Raw genomic sequence first — 22,786 nt, forward strand, 5'->3', positions numbered from 1 at the left:
GTAAGTGGTATATTATAAAAACTGACAAAGTGCTCCATTGTGCTTCTGATTAATATAGCTTAGGTATAATACTTTCAGTATACCAATAGCAGATTAATTATATTCCAATATAGTCTAGTATTCACCTTATTAAATGTAATGGCATGAACCAGCATTACACAACTAACCCTATTATACTTGAGGAATACATAATATATGAAATTGTACAGGTTTGCTAAAATGGTTTTATGATTATATGTCTGGAGTCCCATTCAGTCCCATTCATAGAACAGGCTAATTCTGGAAGTTGAATGACAGTTGACACAAGGAAATCTTATAGCAGTGCCAGAATATATTAAGCTTGAATCACTAAAGCAAGGAATTTTTATTACTGTGGAGGAGCTACGTTCCCTGATGTTGGCCATGGGTGCTCTATTAGCAAATTATTGTATTTAGTGTAGGTTTACCTTAGTATGTTTACTGTATCATAACACACTAAAATGAGAGTAAGGTGCTACTTGTAGATCACTGCAAACATGTCATGGCTTCTCTGTGCTGCAGCTGTAATGCATAATGCCATTTAAGCACTTGGATCCTCAGTGCCACTGCCATGTATGGATGCTGATTATGGCATTCAGATTTTTTACAAGGGAGGGGATCCAGCTGGTGACCTGTATTAAGAGTTTGCAGACACGCAGCATATGCAGTAGGTATTTCACCTAGCCTCAGCATGCCTGATGCACTGAACAGAACATCACTAAGTAGACTGTTAGTTGCCCACACAACCAATGGAAAACATTTCTTAGTAGTTTTTCAAAAGAGAGTCGTACTGTTGACTTCACATATCTTCTGCATCTTGATAAACTTGTTATCGTTTCTTTGTTTGCTGTGTAGATCCTCCAGTTCCCTTTAAAGAACCTACTCTTGAGGCAACTAGTCACAATTCTTTGAAAGTTCAGTTCAGCCCTTTCAGTTCCATTTATGGACCCTTAAAAGCATATGCAATAATAATCACATCAAAAGGTAAAAATATTGCATATCACTCGGTTGGACATTATTATATAAATTTATCTTTATACAAGAAGCTGAGAGATCTGTATCTTCCCAGTGGATGTTTGTGTAGTAAAGGAACAGCCATTTGCTTAAGATCCAGGTCTCCAGCTTCAAGGAAGTTCTTCTTTTGTGGGACTGTCACATTTATCATAATGTTTGGTTGCATACCTATCCCATGCAGCAGGTCTGTTCCCCTACCATAATTCTCTTATCATTTATTTTGTAGAAGCAGGGTATTTATGTTGTTGATAATGGATTATCAAACAAAGGGAAAATAAATGTGTATTTCTGTAATTATTTTCAAGTAACAAGAGTGATCGGCCTAAAACGAGGAGTGATGTGTCATATATAAGATAATGATATCTTATATATGCTAAATGGAGGTGGGCATAGGGTTGAAACACCAGCTGTCATGAGTCTGGACTAGGGATGGGCACAAACTGGGAAAATGGTGGTTCGTGGTTTGTTTGATTGCTGGAACTGGTGGTTGATGGCTATTTGATTTCCTGAAGCAGTTTATGGATTGTTTGGTTCATTTAGTTTGGGGGTGGTAGAAAACCCCCTTGTGAGTTAGAGATTCCAAGCTCACATGAAGTCTTCAGCAGGCTTTCCTCAACCAGCCCTCCAAGTTTGACAAAGATTGGATTTGGGATGTCCAAGTTATAGCCCCCCAAAGCAGGTGCTTCCAGGAAGGCTCAGCTCTAGCTTCAGGTTTGGTCCCTGAAACCACAACAAGGAACACCTTTCCAGTTGGGAGACATGTTTAAAATATTGTAGAGGAGGGGAGAGTCCCCTAAAGCCTTCCCTGAATCAGCTGTGCAGCAAACAACAACAGAACTAACTCTTCTCTCTTCGTGTTGTAAAGTGAAAGCAGCTGAGCCAGGGTGTGGTATTATAATGGTATATAATCTGCTCCCATATAGAAAGAATGGGAACCCTGTAGCTGGCTTCCAGAGTAGCCATTCAGGCTATGGACAACTACTTTGGATGTTTCTAGGGCTCTCCACAAGTCCACTCTCAGCGTGGCTAGGAATTGATTGAACTCGCACCAGGCTGTCTGGAGAATGAACTACAAAAATGAACCAAATGAACCATTATGGACAAAATGCAGTTTGTTTTTTGATTTGGGAATGATGCGACCAAATGAACCAGTTCAAAATGAACCATGAACCAGCCCAGTTCATGCTTGAACCACAGTTCGTTTCTTGATTAATGCCCATCCCTAATCTGGATCTAATAAGATCCCATTCAGTCCACCTCAGCTACTGACTCTGATTTTCATGGTCTGCACTCCTCCTTTTTCCTAATTTAGCAAGGTAGAGTGGCAGGGAAGGCTCATATCATCATTTCTTTTTATTTCTGAGACACTATCATGAGCATGTGCAACAACATCCAGAGACATTTGGAGCCATAGAATTGCCACTCTTCCCTAGCTTTTCCTGGCAGCATACAGAGCTTAAAGCGAGGACTATTGCAGTGCCTAAAGTGAGCCCCCCCCCCCCCATTCACACACTTCTTGAATATGTTAAGTAAAGAAGAAGAAAAAAGACTGAGCTAGGGCTCAGTGGAAATTCCTGATTTTTATACAATTTAGAGACTAGATTTTTTACTATCAGATATTTAACAATATAATCTTGGTTTTCTAAATATTTCCAAAGCAGACTGAAGGAGGGGCTTGTTCATCACTGATATAAAGCGCAAATTAGGGGTGTGCAGTTTTTTTAAATTCAAAATTTTAAAAAAATTCGGGTTGGGTCTATTGGACCAGGAAAAAATTAAGTGTTTCTCAAAAATTCCGAATCCCAGTACTGCTGTGATATTCAGATCTGTGATTTTTTGAAACCTCCCCCTCCCAAAGAAATGTTCCAATAAACTCGAGAAGAAAAATACTGGATTAAAAAAAAACCAGCCCAATCCTGGGGCTAGCTTGGCTTCTCCTGCAACGCAGTTTAAATCATGCTGCAAAAGGAGTCAGCTCCAGGATCTGCATGCCTCAAGGAGATTGCACCGTGAGGCATGCAGATCCTGGCTGGAATGGCTTCGCTTACAGCACAGTTTAAACCATACTGCAGAAGGAGCCAAACCCAGGATCTGCATGCATTGGGGAGATTGCTTCCCAAAGCATGTAGATCCTGGCTGAGACAGCTTCGCTTACGTTCTTATGTCTTAAGCTATGTTGGATCAGGCCAACTGGATCCAGTTGGGCATCCAGTCCAACACTCTGTCACACAGTGGCCAAAAAACCCAGGTGCCATCAGGAGGTCCACTAGTGGGGCCAGGACACTAGAAACCCTCCCACTGCTGCCCCCACCCAAGCACCAAGAATTCGCTGTCCCAGACAGAGAGTTCCATCTGTCCCCTGTGGCTAATAACCATTGATGGACCTCTGCTCCATATGTTTATTCAATCCCCTCTTGAAGCCATCAATGCATGTAGCTGCCACCACCTCCTGTGGCAGTGAATCAGATCCTTGTCTACTCAGACCAGCTGTGTCTCTCCAGGGTCTTTCACATTACCTCCTATGTGAGCCTCTTTTGCTGGAGATCCCAGGGATTGTACTTGGACCTTCTGCATGCTAAGCACATGCTCTGCCAGTGAGTCGCAGCTCCTTCAGTTTGGTGTAGTGGTTAAGTGTGCAGACTCTTATCTGGGAGAACCAGGTTTGATTCCCCACTCCTCCACTTGCAGCTGCTGAAATGGCCTTGGGTTAGCCATAGCTCTGGCAGAGCTTGTCCTTGAAAGGGCAGCTTCTGTGAGAGCTCTTGCAGCCCCACCTACCTCACAAGGTGTTTGTTGTGGGGGAGGAAGATAGGAGCTTGTGAGCCACTCTGAGATTCTGAGTGGACTACGGAATATAAATCCAATGTCGTCTTCACCTCCTCCTCTTCCTCCTCAATTCAGGTTTACTCCTCAAAGCTCTGTTCCATTGCTGTCTCAGTGTCCAAACTGGGTATCATATTTTTGTGATCACAGTGCATAGATTGCAGTATTGTCCAGAGGTGGTATTACTTAATATAGGGTTAGGGCTTGGTATACTATGATCTACATTGAGGCTTGTAGAATTCTTGTTAGCAGCAGCTAGAATGGCTATAGCAGAGGTGTTGAACTAATTTGTTACAAGGGCTGGATCTGACATAAATGTCACTTTTTCAGGCCAGGCCATGTATGCCATAAAGTGGAACACAAGGTACCAGAGAGATAAGCTTTATAAAGGTGATTTCAGATGCTGAATGACAATAGCAGGTGAGATTGGACTAGGTGTGATATGCAGAGCGGGGTAATAGTTGTGGAGATATCACACCTGCAATTGTCATTCAGCATCTGAAATTGTTTCACTCTCCACTAATAAAGAATGCAAGCTGTGCTCTTAGATTTCTCTCCAACACCACCACCACCACCAATCTCCTAGAACTGGAAAGGGGGATCTCTCTAAGTGTCATGAGACTTTGTCTGTCTGTCCCGCTTCCTCCCTCCCTCTCTCTCTTTCTTTCCCTCTCTTTCTCTCTCTCTCCCTCCGAAGCAGTGTGCAGGCACGCAAAAGCTTATACCTGGAATAAAATGTTGTTGGTCTTCTTAAAAGTGCTATGGGGCTCTCTCTCTCTCTCTCTTTGGCTCTTTCCTTCAACCTCCCACCCCAGCGGAGGAGGAGGGAGGAGTCATCAGTCAATCGAGAGAAGGGAGGCTTGGCTTTCTTTTTTTCTTTCCTCTGCAACGCAGGAAATAGGAGAGCCTGGGCAAAAGCCAGCTCCAATGCTGGAAACAGGAAGGAGGAACAGGAAGCAGCCTGTTGCTCACAGGACTGATTGGAGCCCTGCAGGTGCCAGATGCAGCCAGGTGCCAGATGCAGCCCACAGGCTGTATTTGACACCCCTGGCTATAGCCTCTCAGTGGAAGGCTAATATCTCCCACAATTGACTTGTGGTTTGATAAACTATGGAGTATTTATATTATAGAGAAGATAGCTTATCACAGTAACAGTTGTATAAACTCTTGGGAGGACCATTCAGGTTCTATGGAAATGTGGTGGCTGTACCTAAAATATATGGTCTCTGAAGAGAAACTGCTGGATACCTCCTTGCTGATAGATGTATTTACTTTCTAATATTCTTAAAGATGTTATTAACTTTGATAAGTTTTTGTGTATTTTTACTGGGATATGGCTTTGTAGTTATTGTTGTTGCAGCTGTAATGGTTTATTACTGCACTTGGTTTATAAAGAATAAAGGTTTTTTTTAAAACAAAAAAAAGAAGAAACCACCAATAGGCACTTTGAGAATTATTTTATATACACTGAAGATCTGATGAGTACAAAAAAAATTGAAATTATTATTGTTCAGAAATGTCAGAGTGTTTTGCTAGACCAATAACAGCTAAAATACATGTCTATTTTATTAAGTCTTTTGATTTCAAATAATATGCTGCTGAAAGACATAAAAGATTATTATTTTGCCTCTAATGTTCTCTGTTTCTTGTGGTTGCTATGAATAATGTGCTACCTATTATTCAGTCTTTAAACTTATTTTATCATGTACTTTTTTCCAAACAGGACTGAACTGCAGCAGTGTCTCCTTGACAGACACCTATCAGAATTTTACCAAGAAAAACACAGACTCTTATGTTGCATATGTCAAAAATGTGCAAAATTCCTCTAACATTGATTGTTATGATATTGAAATAGGAGATGGATCAACTTATCGTGGCTATTTCAATGGGAAGTTAGAGCCCCTTAGTTCCTATAGGTATTTTAATGATGTTTTTGGACGTATTTTCCTGAGTCTTTCATGTGACCAGATTTCAGATAAGAAATTATCAAACTGTGATGATAGTGCAGCTCAATGACTGTTTTTCTTGTCACCTTTCATTAGGGCATGTGTGGCTGGTTTCACTCATATCGTTTTTACAAATGACTTTATCAGTTCAAAGGAAAGTTATGCCTCATTTTCGAAGTTCTCTGGATCTGTAACCTTACCCCAAAATCCAGGTATATTTGTTGCAATGTTGTTGTTAGTTTATATTTGGCATTTCAGCTGGTGAATCCAGGCCTGTTCTCGGAGATTCTCCCCCCCTCCTGTTTTTCTAACAGAAAAATGAGAAGAGTTTGTGGAGCATTCAAAAATACCTCCTGTGAAATATTTTACCTTTTAGAATGAGTAAAATAGTTCTTAAGGCAATGTTTTTCTTACAGAAATTGTACCACATGGGAAAAGTCTGAGGACTTTTACATTTTTTGCAAAGGAAATGTGAGGCTCTCCCAAACCTGAGACTGTTTCTTTGAACTTCTTTGCCATCCACTATCCTACTACCACAGAGGGCAACTGTTCCACCAGTTTCAGAATCAGGAAGGAAGAAGGGTTCTAGCATCCGGGTCCTCTTCTTTCCCTAAACTTGCTCTCCATATTCTCTCTCCCTGGTCTGCACTCAGCCTGTTTCTTCCTTGGGCAGATGTAGTGGCTCCACCCCGCCTAGTCTGTCTCTAATCTCCTTCCACCTGCTTCACCTGGGAGACTACAAAAGGAAGCCTGTCCTGTCTTTCCCCTTGCTGCCTGTTTCCCTGCCCTCCTCTTTCCTTGTGCTGGTCAGGGATACCTCTTAAACTCCTCCTGTTCTGGCCTTCTCCGACTCCAAGCATGGCCCTGCCTTCCAACCATGATTCTTCCTGCCTCTGCCTGGCTCCTGCTTTATTCTCAATTGTGTCAGAGTGATCTGCCTGGGTCCCAGCCACCCCCATCTCCTGGATTTACTCACATGGATGAGTCTGGGACCCAGCTGTCCTCAGCTCTGGCAGCTGAGACAGGGTTGAGCTCTCAATAGGAAAAATTGGGAGAGCACTTGAAAAACACTATTTTACTGTCTACATATACAATTTTTTAAGAATTTATTTAAATATAAATCATTTGGCAGCAATTAATGTAATGTGTTTTAATGAAAATGTGTTACAAAGTTTAGTTTAATATCCAAATATGCTGGTAGTCCTATCTCTAGTGACTCTGGGAGAGTTGCTGTTCAGATAATAACAACTTTTATTTTTCCTACTTCTCAAATGGCAGAAATTAAGGATACATGTGCTATGGTAGCATAGTGTTATCCAAATTGGGGGTCTCCAAATTTATTGGGGGAAATTAGCATAATTTGAGATAGAGCTAGCGAGAGGGGTTAACGAGTGAGATCACCACCAGTATTTATGGGGATTTTTCCCTTGAGAACTCTCAAAATAAACCAGTCCAAATTAAATAAAAAAAAATTATTTAAAGGAAGAAAAGACCAGAACATACAAAAGAACACACGGGAAAACAAACATACAAAGCTAAGAAAGATAAAAGAAAGTAGAGGGAATACAGGTTGGGGATGGGTGATATCTGCCTATCTAGAAGAACGTAGTCTGTGAAAGAGCAAGGACAAAATGACCTACATTTTGGGCATGAGGTCTGTATCCAGGAGAATGCACACACAACTGGGGCTCAGGGGACCCCAATTATAGCAAAAATTGACCCTCAGGCAATCTAACATGTGTCCCCTAAAACAATAACATGATTGGCTTGTTGGAGATAGCAATGTTTTGAGAGAGGTTTGATGGCTTTTTCACATATGGATAAAGACCGAGGGAAACTTGCGATGGTTTGTATGAGTGTGGGTAATGGTACTCAGTAAGATTGTCAGGTGTAGACTGAAAGTGTTAATGTTTTCTGATGAAATTGCTTTAATGTAAACTTAAGGTGATACTATTTCTCTGATGACCCCTGCATACGGGATGGGAGAGGCTATATGACTATATAAATAGCCCATTAATTATGGTGAGTGAGTAAGAGAAAGCAAGACCAGGTGCAGGGGGTTCTCAGGACACCCATTATTGAGGGTGGGGAGAGTTCCATTAGCAAATCAGGAAGCCTGAGTCACCTACCCAAAATAGTTTCCCAGGCTTGTTTCTGCCAGTGTCCATTTTGTTTGCTCCATCACCTTCTTATTCCCATTCCTAGGCCAGGCTATACAGTACACAAATATTATTTTTTTTTGGGGGGGGGGTGATAATTAAAGAGGGTTGTCTTTCTGTAAGACTGCCTTTTGGCAGGAAGGGTGTGGCTGCTAACAACAGGGTGCAGCAGTTTGCAACTCTTTCTCAAGCATTTTATATACATGCAATTCTTATAGTGAATGGAGATATTTATACTTCTCAGTTCTATAAATATTCTAAATAGTACAATTTTATATGCAGAGTTGAGCATTTTATGTTGTTCAATAAGTAAAAGACGCTTAGGTTCAATAGAAAAATAAGTATTGTATACACTGGAATTTCCCCCAAAAAAATTCCCTTTAAAAAATCTTGGAAAACCATTTCTCCCTCTAGGCCAGGCTATACAGTACAAATACTGATGACTTATTTCCATGCAATGAGTTTATGTTCAGGGTGTTAATCTTTAAAATTACACATCTAATAGAAGTACTAAAAGTGACAACTGCTTCAAAGTTATTTATCAACAGAGATCAGTGCTACCACAGGAAAGACAAATATGTGCATTTCTGCAACTTACAATTAGAGGCTGAAGTGAGCTATGAAACCGACACACAGGGGACATGGCTTCTCTTTAAGCAGCCAAGGCTTCCAGTGTCAGGACTGGATCATGGATCTGATGATTCCTCATCAGAGTATGAGAACACCATGGTGGTAGATCCTAAGAAGACAAAGTCATGACAGACCTTAAGGAACCTAGGCTCTCTGACCCCCAGGGGCTGACAGGGAACTTGTGGTCAGCTGTGGCTACCAGGTCTACTGCATACATGTGAACTAGACCAGAGTCTCGGGCAGCTGTGATTTGAGCTAGGTCCTCTTTTCTTCTGGTACTTTCTAAGTCTTCTTTTGTATGTACGAGATTTCAGCCAGTAATATTAATATTTTCAATCTTTTGGATAATAAGGAATTTCAAAATTGCGGCTACTATACTACAAGTTCCTTCCATATTTAAACATTGATAACCAAATACAGCCTTAGTGCTGAATCTGAAAAACAAAGCTAGGTGATTCTCATCATTGTATTGTATCGTAGCACTTACATTTTTAGTACTCATTATTACTGTGTTTGTAATAGATATTCATTGTAACAATTGTTCCCATTTCTTTTCAAGATGTTATCACAGGAGCTGTTGTTGGATGTATTCTGGGTGCTGCTCTTGTTGCTGCAATAGTGGTTTTCATCTTCTGGAAAAAGAGAAGGTGCTGTATATATTCATGATGATCCTGTGTTTTCAATATTTCATAATGAGAGTTACTAAAGTTTCTATTTTACATTTGAAAATCTTGTATTGGAAATGTAAAGCAGTTTCAAACCCGTTTAGTTACATACTTTCAAACAAAAGAACTCTGAATTGTTGTTCTGTGAAAAGGACAGGGATAGGGATTTCTGAGAGAGAAGTCATCACCATCTTTGTAAAACTAGTTTCTAGAGGTCCTGGGAGAAGCCACGAGAATTTAAACTGGTTTCAGCTCATTTTAAAATTTAAACAAATCGCTATTAGGGTTTTAGCAATCCTAACAATTTTTTTGTTTTGTTCCATTACATTAAGCTCAACTCCATCTGGGCTTTCTTGGATGAATCAAACTTCATTATGTGACTTTTAATTTGTTCTGAATGTAAGTTTTAAGGTGGAGTTTCTAAGCTTAATCAGTTGGTCTTAAAAGTGCAACTTGACTCCTGCTTTGTTTCTAAGCAGTGTTCTATGAAGGCAAGCTATATAAAATAATAATTATAACAGATATACATAATAGAGACATATAGCACAGTATATCTTTTAGATACAAAGATTTGATAGGTACAGAAGATATAAAACAAATCAATACCAAACAGCCTAAGCTTCACAATATTACTCTCATATACTAAGAAGAAATGATAGGAATTTACAACAGATAGAGATCACCAGCGTGCTTAGGGATTTCTTGTTGGGATATCAGATGATCTAGAATAGGAAACCATATTGAATCAAAGCAAGAGGTGAACTAGGTTTTTCAAGTTGCTTAATATTATCATTGTTTTGCCAACCTTGATTGTATGGCTTGATTGTCTTACTTGCTAGTAAGTTATGGATCTGCTGTTCTATAGGAAGTGTATTTCATTTCATGCTGCATTGTGAAATGAGTGGGTTTATCTGTGTGGGTCTTATGGATATAGTGTTTTGCTTTATAGTAGGAGAATGAGTTTTCTTGAAGATTGGTATTTCCTAGCCTTCTAAATATATTACTTTGCTCCTGTGATCTAGTAAGGGCTAGTGGAGAAGACATGTGAAGAAATGTGTGTTTGTTTTGGTACTAATCCTTTTAAAACTTTTCAATTTTGCAGGAAAGATGGGAAAAACAATGAGGTGCCATTTTCTCCGATTATGTGAGTTGACCATTACTTTTTGACTTCTAGTACTGAGGAATAAATTCATATTTGGGCATCTGTGCTCATCCATTGCCTTGTATATCAGCCCAATTTTAAAGAAGGCTCTTCTTGTAAGTTCTTGTAAAAAGGACATTTATGAAAATTGTAGATCATTAAATCATTCAGCGACCCAAACATTTTATACTTTTTTAAAAAATCTGTTACAATGCATTTGTATTATAGAATACCTATGCATTACAGAGCAGGATCTCTTTGCAAAGATGCCTATGCAAAGGCATGAGAACATTATATGCTTGTAGGAGGGACATTTGGAAAGCAGTGTCCCTAATCATTTACACAGTTCATCTACAAGTAGATGCTGTGTCCATGAGGCAGTGTGCTCGCTCCCTTGTGTGTTAACTGAATGCACAAGTGGATGTTGCTACTACTGTAAATGCTTTTAGTGTGCTTTTCCCAGCATTTTATTACTAAATTACAGATACAAAACGCTCTACCTCTTTTTGGTGAAGTTTAAGTATTGGGATAGGCACGAGCCAGGAAAATGTGGTTCGGCTCATGGCATGTCCAGTTTATGAACTGCAGACCGTCAGGAACTTTTAGTCATCAAATGAAACAGTTCAGTTTGTGTCCCAGTGGAACAGCCTCCTCCCCAGTGTGTTGGAGACACCAAAATCACAGGGAATCTCTAGCTGGCTCTCCTCTGTTTGCCCTCAAAGTTTGGTTATGATTGGATTTACAGGATCCAAGTTATCCCCTCCCCCCCAAGAAGAAGGTGCTCCTAGGAAAGTGTTTTCTGGAGAAATGATAGGTGTAGGTTCAGGAGGTTCTTTTTATTCCCTCAGTCTCCATATTTCTTTGCTGCTTTTGTCAGTTTCAAGAGCCCCCCCCCTTTGCTGGCATTCCTTTGTGCTCCAATCTTCTTGCGCAGGACTTGCAAAATCCCACACACACACACCCCACCTTGGATTTTTTGTGGCATTGCTTTGAGATTGATCAAACCTTTTAAGCTTGCATTGCCATGGTGATACTGGATTCTGCTGGGCATCCTGTACATTGAACTGGTTGTACTGGGCTTGGAAAAAAGTCCTTTCCGTCTGCAGTTTGTACTTCAGGGATTCTGTAATTTGACATTAGTCCTCTTTTGTTTGCATTGCTGTAGTTACAGGAGTCTATGGAATGGCTCAGGAACAAGCTAGTGACACCAAACTCACAGGGAAACTTCTGCCCCATCTTGCTTTGAAGTTTGTTTTGAAGCCTGGTAAAAGACATGATTGAATGGAGACAGTCTGTCTGGAAATGTATCTATTCATGAGAACCACAACAGACCTTCACAAACAGCTTCAAAGTTCGTGCCAGTTGACCTATTTGACTTAACAAAGCACAAACCAATCAAAATTTGTCACAAACTTTAGTTTGTGAGCCGGTTCATTTCTATCCCTACTTAAGTATCCTGCTTTGCAAATATTAAATCTGATCTAGTCACTGCTGGAAAATCCACCGTTCATGTACAGTTGTTCATGTACAGGAGTAAGTCAATGTAAAAGGAAGGGAGTATATAATTTTTCAGTTGTATAGTAACTAGTTCTTATCCCTCTGGTGAACCAGTTACTTTAAAGTGAAAAGGAGGCAAATAACAGTGCAATCCTAAACAAAATTATACCCTTCTAAGAGTTAAAAAGTTTAAATAATATAACTGTTAAAAAGATATAACTGTGAGCAATCCCCAACAAGTCTACTCTGAATCCTAATTAGGTCTTTTCAATAGAAATTACTTCCAGAAAAGTGTTCTTAGGGTTGAACTGCAAATATTCATAAATGGGAATAATTTGCTTTAAATTATGTAGGTGATTTGTTTTACATCCCTCCCCCCCCCCAAGCTTTATGAATAGCATTCTTATGGCAGCAGGGAATTTCAAGATTCAGAATTAGTATTTTATACTCGGTCATACTGTTGCTTTTTGGTCCAAAGTGTTAAGTCTAAAAGTTATTAGACTCTTAATTAAGATGGTAACTAATATATGTCATTTCCCTTTTCTTTTCTTCTAACTCTCCAGACCTAAAAAGTAAGTAAATAATTTACTAACTCTGGGTGGGTTATATCTCTAATTGAGTAAAATTTATTTGTGTACTACATTCTCAGTAGCTCTTTAATGTTTAATATATAATGTTTGGTTTAAGTAATGTTGAATGTGTTTACTTAGACATGATATATATAATTTTTGCATTCCAGTAGTCCGTTCTCACCTTGTTAAATTCTAGCTTACCTTTCTCTATTTAGTATGGCTTGCTTATTGGATATGAAAGTTCATGTCTGCTTTTTTCCCCCCTCACAGATCAAAATTAATTAAAGTTGAAAACTTTGAATCTTATTTTAAGAAACAAAAAGCTGATTCAAACTGTGGGTTTGCAGAAGAGTATGAGGTAGGCATTTAGTATGTTCTTTGTTGTTGTTGTTTTGCCTATGTCACGCTTTTAGAGATTTCTCCAAAAGTGAGCTGTTTCCTTAAGTGCCACCACTGCAGAGATAAATTGTCAGGACCATTCCATTTCTGTTAAGTCAGTAAACAAGCATGTACAGTTCTTGCAATTTGCATATATGAAGTATTTGAAAGGTGTTTCTCCTCAGCTTATTTTTATTTCCAGGAGGGAAGCCTCATGATCAGACAGAGATAGCCTCAGCACTTACGTCTCCAGCTATTAGACACAAGAGCTGCCAGTTCCACCTTCTCAGTGTTCTGCTAGGCCTTTATAGTTATGGGATGCACTCTCAGGAAGAAGCCCATATGACAAATCTTTTGTTGTATAGAAAAATGAAATGAAATGAAAAATCTCAACAACTGTCTTTAACTAAAATACATAGCAGGCTGGCAATGTGGACATTGGTAACAGTGAATCCAAATGGCATGAAAGAAAACATAAACCAAGAACACTGAGTAACAACAACCCCTTCCTTTTCTCCTGACAGTATCCACATTCATAAATTTTAATTGTAAGCCACTTTTTTGGAGCCAGTTTGATTGAAGAGTGTCAATACAAAAATAAATGAAAATCAGATGTGAAAATGCCATGAAAATAACCCATTTTAAAACTTAGTATTTCTGAATTACTGTCCCTAGTCCAGCACTGTGCGTGTGTCCTTAAGGCAAAGTTTCCAGGTACTATTTGAGAGTATAGTGCTGAACTGGTTCTTCTTTTAATTGTAGGACCTCAGGCCAGTTGGTGTTAATCAACCCAAATTTGCTGCTGAACTACCAGAGAACAAAGGAAAAAATAGATACAACAATGTCTTACCATGTAAGATCCTTAACCATGTTTTATGCTCGGTTACTAAAAGTTCATTTACCACTAACTCTGTGCTTAGACCCTCTGATCTGAAATTAAGCCACAGCCCTGGACTTTCCTGAGGCCACCATTGCAACCACATGGCAAGGGCGGGGGACAGTAGGTTGTCTCAGTATCCAAGGCAGCTGGAACTGGAGCCACATGGGTGGTGCTGCTTGCACTGGGAGGTACCTGGCAGCCACTCTCTGGCAACCTATTGCTGGCCTCCTTGTTGGTGGTGTGGGTGAGTAGTAGGGGAGGGCTTCTGCCAGCTGGGAGCCCTTCTCCAGGACTACTTATGTTACCTATTTAAAGCCGCGTGGCTGTCATGTGTTTCTGCTTTGTTCATCAGCTGGCCCCTCCCACCCTGCTTGGGGTTTTTGTCTCTGTAATGCGGTAATTTTCTTATTCATTGTCGCCTCATTAGGCAGTTTTAGGCATTGGGCTGGATCCATCTGGGGGGCAGGCTGTGCCTTCATGCCCATCTCCCCTGGTTTGGGACCCCCTTAAGGGGTTTTGGGGGTGGAGCCAGTTTGTGGCATGCCCAGCTCAGGGCTGTTTCTTGGCTTCACTCACAGGTGGTAAGGGATAATCTCAGAGGCATATACCTTTATGGGTCTGCTTCCCTTGCCATCCCAGGTTTACTGCCAACAGACAGGCTGGGGTGGGTTTCCACTGAAGCGGTTTGTCTGATGCCTGGATCTGCACCCGATGCTACACCAGTGCTCCTGGTGCTGTAATCGATAAAACTAGGGCCTGTTATTACTCCAGCTCTGTTCTCTGATGCCACCTGCCCTCCTGCTCTTCATCTACCATTAGGATCAGAAACACATTTTAGTGAACACATTTTAGGATCAGAAATGCATTTCATACCATCTAATTGCTGTTGTGAAACTTTACAGGACTCAGAATGGAAAACTTCACTGTTAATCCACATTGCATGTTTGGATTCTTAATCTCACTGTTGCAGAATATTTCTTAGAACTATATTCTCTATCAGATCTGGTTTTCATTAGGAATATGCAGTTATTAACTAATTAAAATGAAACAAAAAGTCATTTTAATAGCCGTATTATAATGCATTTAACTGCTAAAATAATGACAGTAATCTTCAGAATTGCTATTTTATTCTGGCTGTTGTCTGCTTTTTTATAATTGCATAAAATGAAGAGAATAGCGGGGGAAGAATTGAAAGAGTTGTCTTCCATTCTGATACTAGGAATAAGGCCCATTGTGAAGAAAAATACAACAGGCTGTAGAAAGAGGCTCTGGGAGAGTGCCCCCCTACCCTTACTGTCTTCCCACCCACCCAAGTGAAGGCATTCACTTTGGCTAGGGGCAAGTCTGAGGAGAGGAGGGAGAGAGAAAGTGACAGGAAAGGCAGCTGCCATGGCCTATGAGGAAATGCTCCCAGCATGACCAGGCCTTGCCACCTAGTAACATTACGGCAGTGGCAGTGGCTCCCTGGCTATTTCTGCGGCCTTTGGAGGCTGTGTGTGCTGGGAGGCCGTCTGTGTGGGCTGTTGATGAGGTGGCAGAGGCTGTTGCTAGTGACACTTTTCGTGAGGCCAGTTGACAGAAGGAACACAGAGAAGGATTGGAGATGTGTCTGTCTCTGGGGTAAGACTGTTTTGGTGGTTTGTTCAACATTTCCAGGCCTGCAGTAGGCAGAGGAGTCAGCCAATGGATGGCCAGAGATACTGACTCATCTGTGATGGGCCAATGGTTTATGGAATGATTCTCACCAATGAAGTTCATCCTAATAGGGCATTTTCTTCTGCCCAGCATTTTCAGTTTTCACTGTTCATTAACACTGTCTCATTGCCCTGAAGAACATTTTCTTCATATTATATAAGCTTTAGGAGATTTCTGTTTGTTTGGGGATAAACATTTTGCTTGCTCTGATATGCAAGAAGAATACAGATACGGTAAAATAGGGGCTTAGTGCACATTTTCTGTCTCACAAAACCATGCACGTGAAAGGCAGTTTTGCCTACAGAGGACAGAGATAGGGATTTTTGCTTGAACTGTCTTGGAAGACCCACAGGTAAGAAAAGCAAATGCTTCCTTTCTCTGAATGAAAAGCAGTAACACAAATATGTCCAAATACTCAAAAGTGTGACTCCACCCCCATCTGTATACAGATGCTGTGCCTACAGTGAACTGAACTCAATGAGTACTAGATAAATGTCTTGCGTATATTGCTAGTCTAGCTTGGTTCACATAATCTTATCGTCCGGGGTTGTTTTTTTTTACATAAGGGTTCCTAAAATTCTGTATTGTATACAAAACAACAGCCCAAATTCAAGAAAATGAATTTAAATCCATTTGAAATTAATGGGCTTTAAATTGGTTTCAGTTGGCAGGCATTTCTGCTTTTCTCTGGATTATGGGTAACGTATTAAAGTGAAGAAACTTATATTTGTGTAATGATTGTCTTAAATAAGATTAATTAAATCCTCTCTGTATTCCTTCATTCTTTGTGGTTTTCTCCTAGTAGTTTACTCATTCTTTTATCCCAATATATGTTGTGAAAACAGGAAACTATCTTGACAAACTGATTTTTTTTTTTGCAGATGACGTTTCTCGTGTTAAACTTTCAGCCCAAAACCATCCAACCAATGATTACATTAATGCAAACTATGTCCCTGTAAGTGTTCCTAACATATGACATTATTCATAGGTTTAATGAGATATATGAAAATACATTTTTTTAAATGCTGTATTTCTGTTTCAGGGATACAGTTCTAAGAAAGAGTTCATTGCTGCACAGGGCTCTTTGCCAAACACTGTTCAAGATTTCTGGCGCATGATCTGGGAGAAAAATATTCATACCATTGTTATGCTGACTAAATGCATTGAACAAGGCAGAGTGAGTGGAGTTTTTCTTCCTGTTTTTTCACATGCTACAAACTGTTAATAAATTGTTGTGGACAACACCAGAATACCCTATGATTAGAATATGTACAAGTGAGGACCCACAATACTTGTTGGGGGGTAATTCCTCTCCCCATCTTAATTCTCCCCCATCATAGCTACTACCTTTGGGGCCACTGCAGCTCCCCACCTCATCAGCAGTACTTTCAGCCCATCAAAGTTTCTACCCCCTTGTCACAACCTCTCTCCTCCTGTTATTGCCACCACTCCTGAGCTTTTTCTCCTGCAAAGCAGAAAGCCCCTTGCAGCTCCCCCAATGGCCAATCCCACCAAGACTCCTTCCCCCCCACCATGAACAATGACAGCAGCAGCCAGCCCTGTGTGGCTCCAAGCCGCTGGGCCCACCAAGGCTTCTTCCCCCTTTCCTATCAATGATACTGGCAGCAAGCCCATCCAGCTCTCAGTTGCAGGCCCACTGAGCTTGCAACTCCCAGCCACTGGGCCCACCAAGACTTCTTTTATCCCACCAGCAATGGCAGCAGCGAGCCATGTGCGACTCCTAGCCACTGGGCTCCATCCCAGCCATCACCACCAGCCCCCACTGCAGCATTATCTGCACATGCACAGACAATGCGAATGTATTTGGGGGGGGGGGGGGCGGATTTAAACCACTTTTGAATTTTTCTACATACCTGGGGAGCTCCCAAGTGTGCAGAAAAATCTCTTAAGCCTCCATGTTGTCCTGATTCATAGATTTAGCTATCTGCAGATGGGGGCCATGGATATATATATATATATATATCAGGATATAATGAACCCATAGATTTAGAACAAATAAGATTTGTTCTATACTATTTTTATCCCATTTCCAGACAAAAAAAATTCTCTCAAATTGGCACAGAGCCATTAAAATTCAGTACATATTATAAGCACTAAATTTTTAGCAGAGTTTACAAACCACTTGCCACTGTTTGACAATTTACTTAATGTTGGTTTAGTGTAGGACTAGCTAAGAAGAGACATTTGGCTATCTATTTGTACACAATCCTGCTCAGTTTTCCAGCATGACTCAGTCAAGTCAGTTCTTACACATGGAGACTTGGGTTCCATAGAATATTAATTTTAACTACTGGCCTTCATGCATTATGGAGTATACAGGTTGAGTCTGGGTTCTGCCCCGTGTTAGATATCACACAGTCACACATGAGTTATGGGTTCTTCTCACTTTCTGTATGTGCAGTGCACAATTAGGATCAGGACCACTGGGCACAAGAAGTTACTTCAGCTCTCCCCCACTGTACCATTTTCTCTGCCTGAAACAGTCCCGGAGGGTGCTATTAAGGAAAACCAATCTGTTCCCTGGAAACGTGTGGGTTTCCTCAACAGCCTCCATACCACTATACCACCATCCTGGGGTTGTTTCCAGCTGGGAAAATAGCACACTCAAACTACTAGCAAACATCTGCTGATTATATCCTGCCTTATGGAGATACTTTGACCTAGATGAGCCAGTAGCACATTGGCTGTGACATGGTTTCCTCGTAAACAATGAATGAATTTGAAAATCTTTTGAGTGTCAAGCAACTTTTGAGTCAAGAAAAAAACATGGTGGTTCTGCCATTCTAGGAACTGAGTATGGCAATTCAAATGTTTAGGCATCAGACACACATTTTGATGTATCTTTAAATGTCGATCTCTGGGTTCTTACATTTCCTTACATCTATGACCAGCACTAATGTTTGGGAATATTGCCTTGAATATCTTCTTCAGTGAGCCTTATGGAATAACTCAGCATATGTCTTTTTAGACAAAATGTGAAGAGTATTGGCCAAATAAACAGTCCAAGAATTATGGGGACTTAACCGTAGCCATGACCTCAGAAATTATTCTTCCAGAGTGGACAATAAGAGATTTCTCCATGGAGAAAGTGAGTAATTAGTAGTGAGTGTGCATATGTGAAAGAGAAATGAGTGAGTGTGTATGTGCGTGTTCATGAAATATTATGAAATCACAGACCATAATTATTACATCAGTTCTGGAAAATATACTGAATGGAAGCCTTGGGTTGAGCATCTGAAGGACAGAAAAATGAGGTTGCCCAACAAAGTGTGCTTGAAATTTAGTGTGTGTGTCATAGACTTTAATCTCCCAGCAGCAACCTGTTATTATCTCTCCTCCTTCTGCAATTGTCTTTTTTCTTACCCCACCGCTTTTGATTGCTTCTACTCATTTAGCTGCTGTTGGTTAGCTTGTCTCTGCCATCCTCTATTCCCTTCCTTCTTGTCCAGATATTTTCCTGGCTAACAGTTTATTTTCTGGGCTCTGCAAAAACCAACCATGATAGACCAGTAAAATCACATTGCTTTCATATTGCTTTCTCCTTTAGAGCACTCCCTGAAACAAAGATTGCTGGCATTGAATGTGTGGGCCTGGTGCAGGTGGCTGAAGAGAGTTTGGCCATTTGGCTGGTGTACCAGTTACTAATCCACAAGCAAATGCCCTGCCTGACCTGTTAGGGGCTGTATCTGGCTAGGCATTGGAGTACCCCAGAATGTTAGTCTTGGGAGATTTCACTGTCCATGCTGATGATGTGACCTCCACTCATGCCAAGGACCTAGTGTCATCCATGGCAACACTGGGACCTTCCCAATTGTTTCAGTTCCACTCATCAAGCAGGACACATGCTAGACCTTATCATTGCATTTTGGATTATGGTGGACTTTATAACTGCTGATGTAGTGCCATGATCAGAGCAACTTGCTCTGAAGGCCCAGAGCCAAATAGACCCTAGTAGGTTTCAGGAAGCTCTGCAGGATCTGATACTCCCTGGCAGCCCATTGGACGAGCTAGTGAAAGACTGGCAGAGCTGTCTTTTTTAAGTCATTGATGTGGTTGCTCCCCGGCACCCTCTTCACCCTCATACCAATTGACTCCCAGAGCTAAGGTGGATGAAACAGAAGTTAAGATGGTGAGGGAGAAGGTGGCGATGAGCCCACGACAAAGCAACAAAAACATCCTATAGGCCTTTTATGGAAACCTATGAGATTATTATTGTTATTTATTACATTTGATGAATCGCCCTATCCTGGCTAGCGCCGGGTGATGTACAACGTTAAAAAAATACATATATATAAAATCAATTACATTAAAAAAATTACAAACCCTGATGGTGTCTTTAAAGTGCTCTTATTCAGTCATTACATCACATCAGGGGTGGGGGCATCCCCCCAAGAGGGGGTGGAGAGGGAAAGGTGCCAGCACGGCAACCATCACTGTCCTTATACAAAAGCTTGGCGGAACATCTCTGCCTTACAGGCCCTGCGAAACTGTAAAAGATCCCGCAGGGCCCCGAGCATTCTACCAAGTCAGGGCCAGGACTGAAAAAGCCCTGGTCCTTGTTGAGGACAGCTGGACCTCTTTCGGGCCAGGGATCACGAGCAGATTTCAAACGCAGTGGAGCGCAGTGCCCTTCCAGGGACATAGTGGAGGAGGCGGTCCCGTAGATACATCAGTCCCAGACTGCTCAAGGCCTTAAAGGTCATAACCAAAGCCTTGAATCTAACCCGGTACTCAACCGGCAACCAGTGTAGCTGGTGCAGCACAGGTAAAATATGTGCCGTCTGTGATGCTCTTGTCAGGACTTGCGTTGCCATATTCTGGACCCACTGGAGCTTCTGGATCAGACTCAAGGGTAGGCCAGCATAGAGTGAGTTACAGTAGTCTAGTCTGGAGGTGACCATCACATGGATTACTGTGGCTAGGTCTGAGTGAGATAGTAGAGGAGCTAGCTGCCCGGCTTGACGAAGATGAAAAAATTCCACCTTGACAGTATGTGTGCCCTGGGCCTCCACTGAAAGCGAGGTATCCAGTGTCACTCCTAAGATCTTGTCGTTAGGTGCTGGTGTTAGTAGTGCCCCGTCAAGGGTCGGCCATCTACGCTCCAGCTCCAACCCCACTCCTCCAACCACAGAACCTTCATCTTTAATGGGTTCAGCTTCAACCTCCTTTTCCTTAGCCAGCCCACCACAGCCTCCAAAACCTCAGCCAGAGTTGGTGGAACTGTAGCCGACCAGTCGTCCAACAGCAAATATAGCTGGGTGTCATCTGCATATTGATGACACCCCAGCCCAAGCTCCCTACCAGCCGGGTAAGGGGGCACATATAGACACTGAATAACATTGGGGAGGGGAGTGCCCCTTGTGGAACCCCACACAAGAGGGGATATCTAGTGGACATATCCTCACCTTGCACCACCCTCTGTCCTCGACTATGCAGAAAGGAGGAAAGTCATTGCAAGGCCACCTCGCATATTCCCACTTCAGCAAGGCATTGAGTCAACAATGCATAGTCAACTGTGTCGAATGCTGCTGTAAAGTCTAACAATAACAAAAGCACTGACCTGCCTCGACCCAGCTGCATACAGAGGTAATCCGTTAGAGCGACCAGGACAGTCTCAGTCCCATGGCTAGAGCGGAAACCAGACTGGAATGGGTCTAGTGCTGATGTGTCCTCCAGAAAGCCCTGAAATGGCAGTTGAGTCAGCTAAGAAGGATTTCTATGTGGGCTACACTGCCATCTGCAAGCTCTTGCCTGGCCCAGTTATTTAGAATAATCTGGTCTCTAACTACTTTGTCTCTGGGCATGCAGAATGCTAGGGAATTGGAAATAGGCTGTGAGGCATTTGCAAGCCATTTTGCAGATAAAGTCTTATTGCTCTGCCATGACCTTACAGCCACATTTGACACAATAAGGGAACTGGAAACCCCTTGACCATCTTTGGGTCCAATTTTGGACCATTTCAGTCTGCTGTCCCAGGAGGAAGTTGACAAGACCCTTGCAGCTGTGATCCATGCCCATCATGGCTGGTTAAAACCTGCAGTGATGGCGTACAGACCACCCTGAAGAAGATTATCAACTTATCCCTGTCAACGGGGATCTTCCCACAGGGTTTTGAAGGAGGCAGTGGTCCATCCTCTCCTTTAAAAGCCATTTTTGGACACCATGGCCCTGACCAATTACCGCCCAGTGTTCAACTTTCCATTCCTGGGTGAGGTAGTTGAGAGGGTGGTGGCAAAACAGCTCCAGGTGTTCTTGGAGGATGCTAACATCCTGGATCCCTTCCAGTCCAGCTTTCACCCTGCCCATGGGATGGAGATGGTGTTGGTTGCCTTGGCAGATGATCTCTGAAGACATCTGGCTCAAGGTGGATCAGAGTTGCTGATACTTCTCAACCTGTCGGCAGTGTTTGACATGGTTGACCATAATGTGTTGACCCACTGCCTCTCCAATGCAGGGATACAGGGACTTGCCTTGCAGTGTCTGGCCTCCTTCCTCCGAGGTGAGGGACAGGCACTCAGGGGACAATTATCTCAGCAGAACCCACTAGAATGTGGCATGCCACAGGGAGTGGTCTCTCCCCAAGGTTATTTAATATCTACATGTGCCCCCTCACCCAGATTATCCACAGGTGCAGACTGGGTTGTCACCAATATGTGGATAACACCCAGCTCTATCTACTGATGGATGATCACCCAGATTCCACCCCAGAAAATCTGGCAAGGCGTTATAAGCAGTGGCTGGATGGCTGCAACAAAGCTGACTGAATCTGAGGTCCTGTACCTGGGTTGCAGGGGACTGGAATTGGGAATCAGGCTTCCAGCCTTCAATGGAGCCAATGTCGAGAGTGAAGAGTCTGGGGGTACTCCTGGATGCCTCATTAATTATGGAGGCCCGGGTCATCATCATTGTCAGGTCCAGTGTTCCCTCTAAGCTGAGTTAGCATGAGCTAGCTCACAGATTTTTAGCCTCCAGCTCACACATTATTGTCTTAGCTCAGGAAGAATGACCCCAGAGCACCCAATTTATGCAGTCGCTCACGACTTTAATGCCAGTGACTCAGAAGTAGAAGTTTTGCTCACAAGACTCTGCAGCTTAAAGGGAACATCAGCCAGGTCTGCCTTTTTCCATCTGAGACAGATCAGGCAGTTGGTCTCATATCTCAACCCCTGTGACTTAGCTACAGTGACCCATGCAATGGTCACTTCCAGATTATTGTAACGCTCTCTACATGGGGCTGCCCTTGACTCTGCTCTAGAAACTGCAGCAGCACGGGTGTTGACTTTGTCATCTGCATGGACAAGTATCCACCCTGTACTGTGTGAACTGCACTGGCTGCCCGTTGAATAC

At 42.0% G+C, this 22,786-nt stretch overlaps 1 protein-coding gene across 1 annotated transcript in view; it reads left to right on the forward strand.

The window, feature by feature from the left end:
• PTPRJ (protein tyrosine phosphatase receptor type J) overlaps positions 1 to 22,786 on the forward strand; it is a 130,702-nt gene that overhangs the window by 102,355 nt on the left and 5,561 nt on the right. Inside the window, exons 13-23 of the mRNA XM_060262134.1 lie at positions 874 to 1,002; positions 5,579 to 5,771; positions 5,898 to 6,013; positions 9,150 to 9,237; positions 10,358 to 10,399; positions 12,457 to 12,465; positions 12,736 to 12,823; positions 13,606 to 13,696; positions 16,300 to 16,373; positions 16,461 to 16,595; positions 18,408 to 18,527. Of these exons, the coding sequence (XP_060118117.1) occupies positions 874 to 1,002; positions 5,579 to 5,771; positions 5,898 to 6,013; positions 9,150 to 9,237; positions 10,358 to 10,399; positions 12,457 to 12,465; positions 12,736 to 12,823; positions 13,606 to 13,696; positions 16,300 to 16,373; positions 16,461 to 16,595; positions 18,408 to 18,527 (1,085 nt within the window). The remainder of the gene's footprint in view (positions 1 to 873; positions 1,003 to 5,578; positions 5,772 to 5,897; positions 6,014 to 9,149; positions 9,238 to 10,357; positions 10,400 to 12,456; positions 12,466 to 12,735; positions 12,824 to 13,605; positions 13,697 to 16,299; positions 16,374 to 16,460; positions 16,596 to 18,407; positions 18,528 to 22,786) is intronic.

This window comes from Heteronotia binoei, chromosome 21 (genome assembly GCF_032191835.1).
Source record: "Heteronotia binoei isolate CCM8104 ecotype False Entrance Well chromosome 21, APGP_CSIRO_Hbin_v1, whole genome shotgun sequence".
Taxonomy (NCBI): Eukaryota; Metazoa; Chordata; class Lepidosauria; order Squamata; family Gekkonidae; genus Heteronotia; species Heteronotia binoei.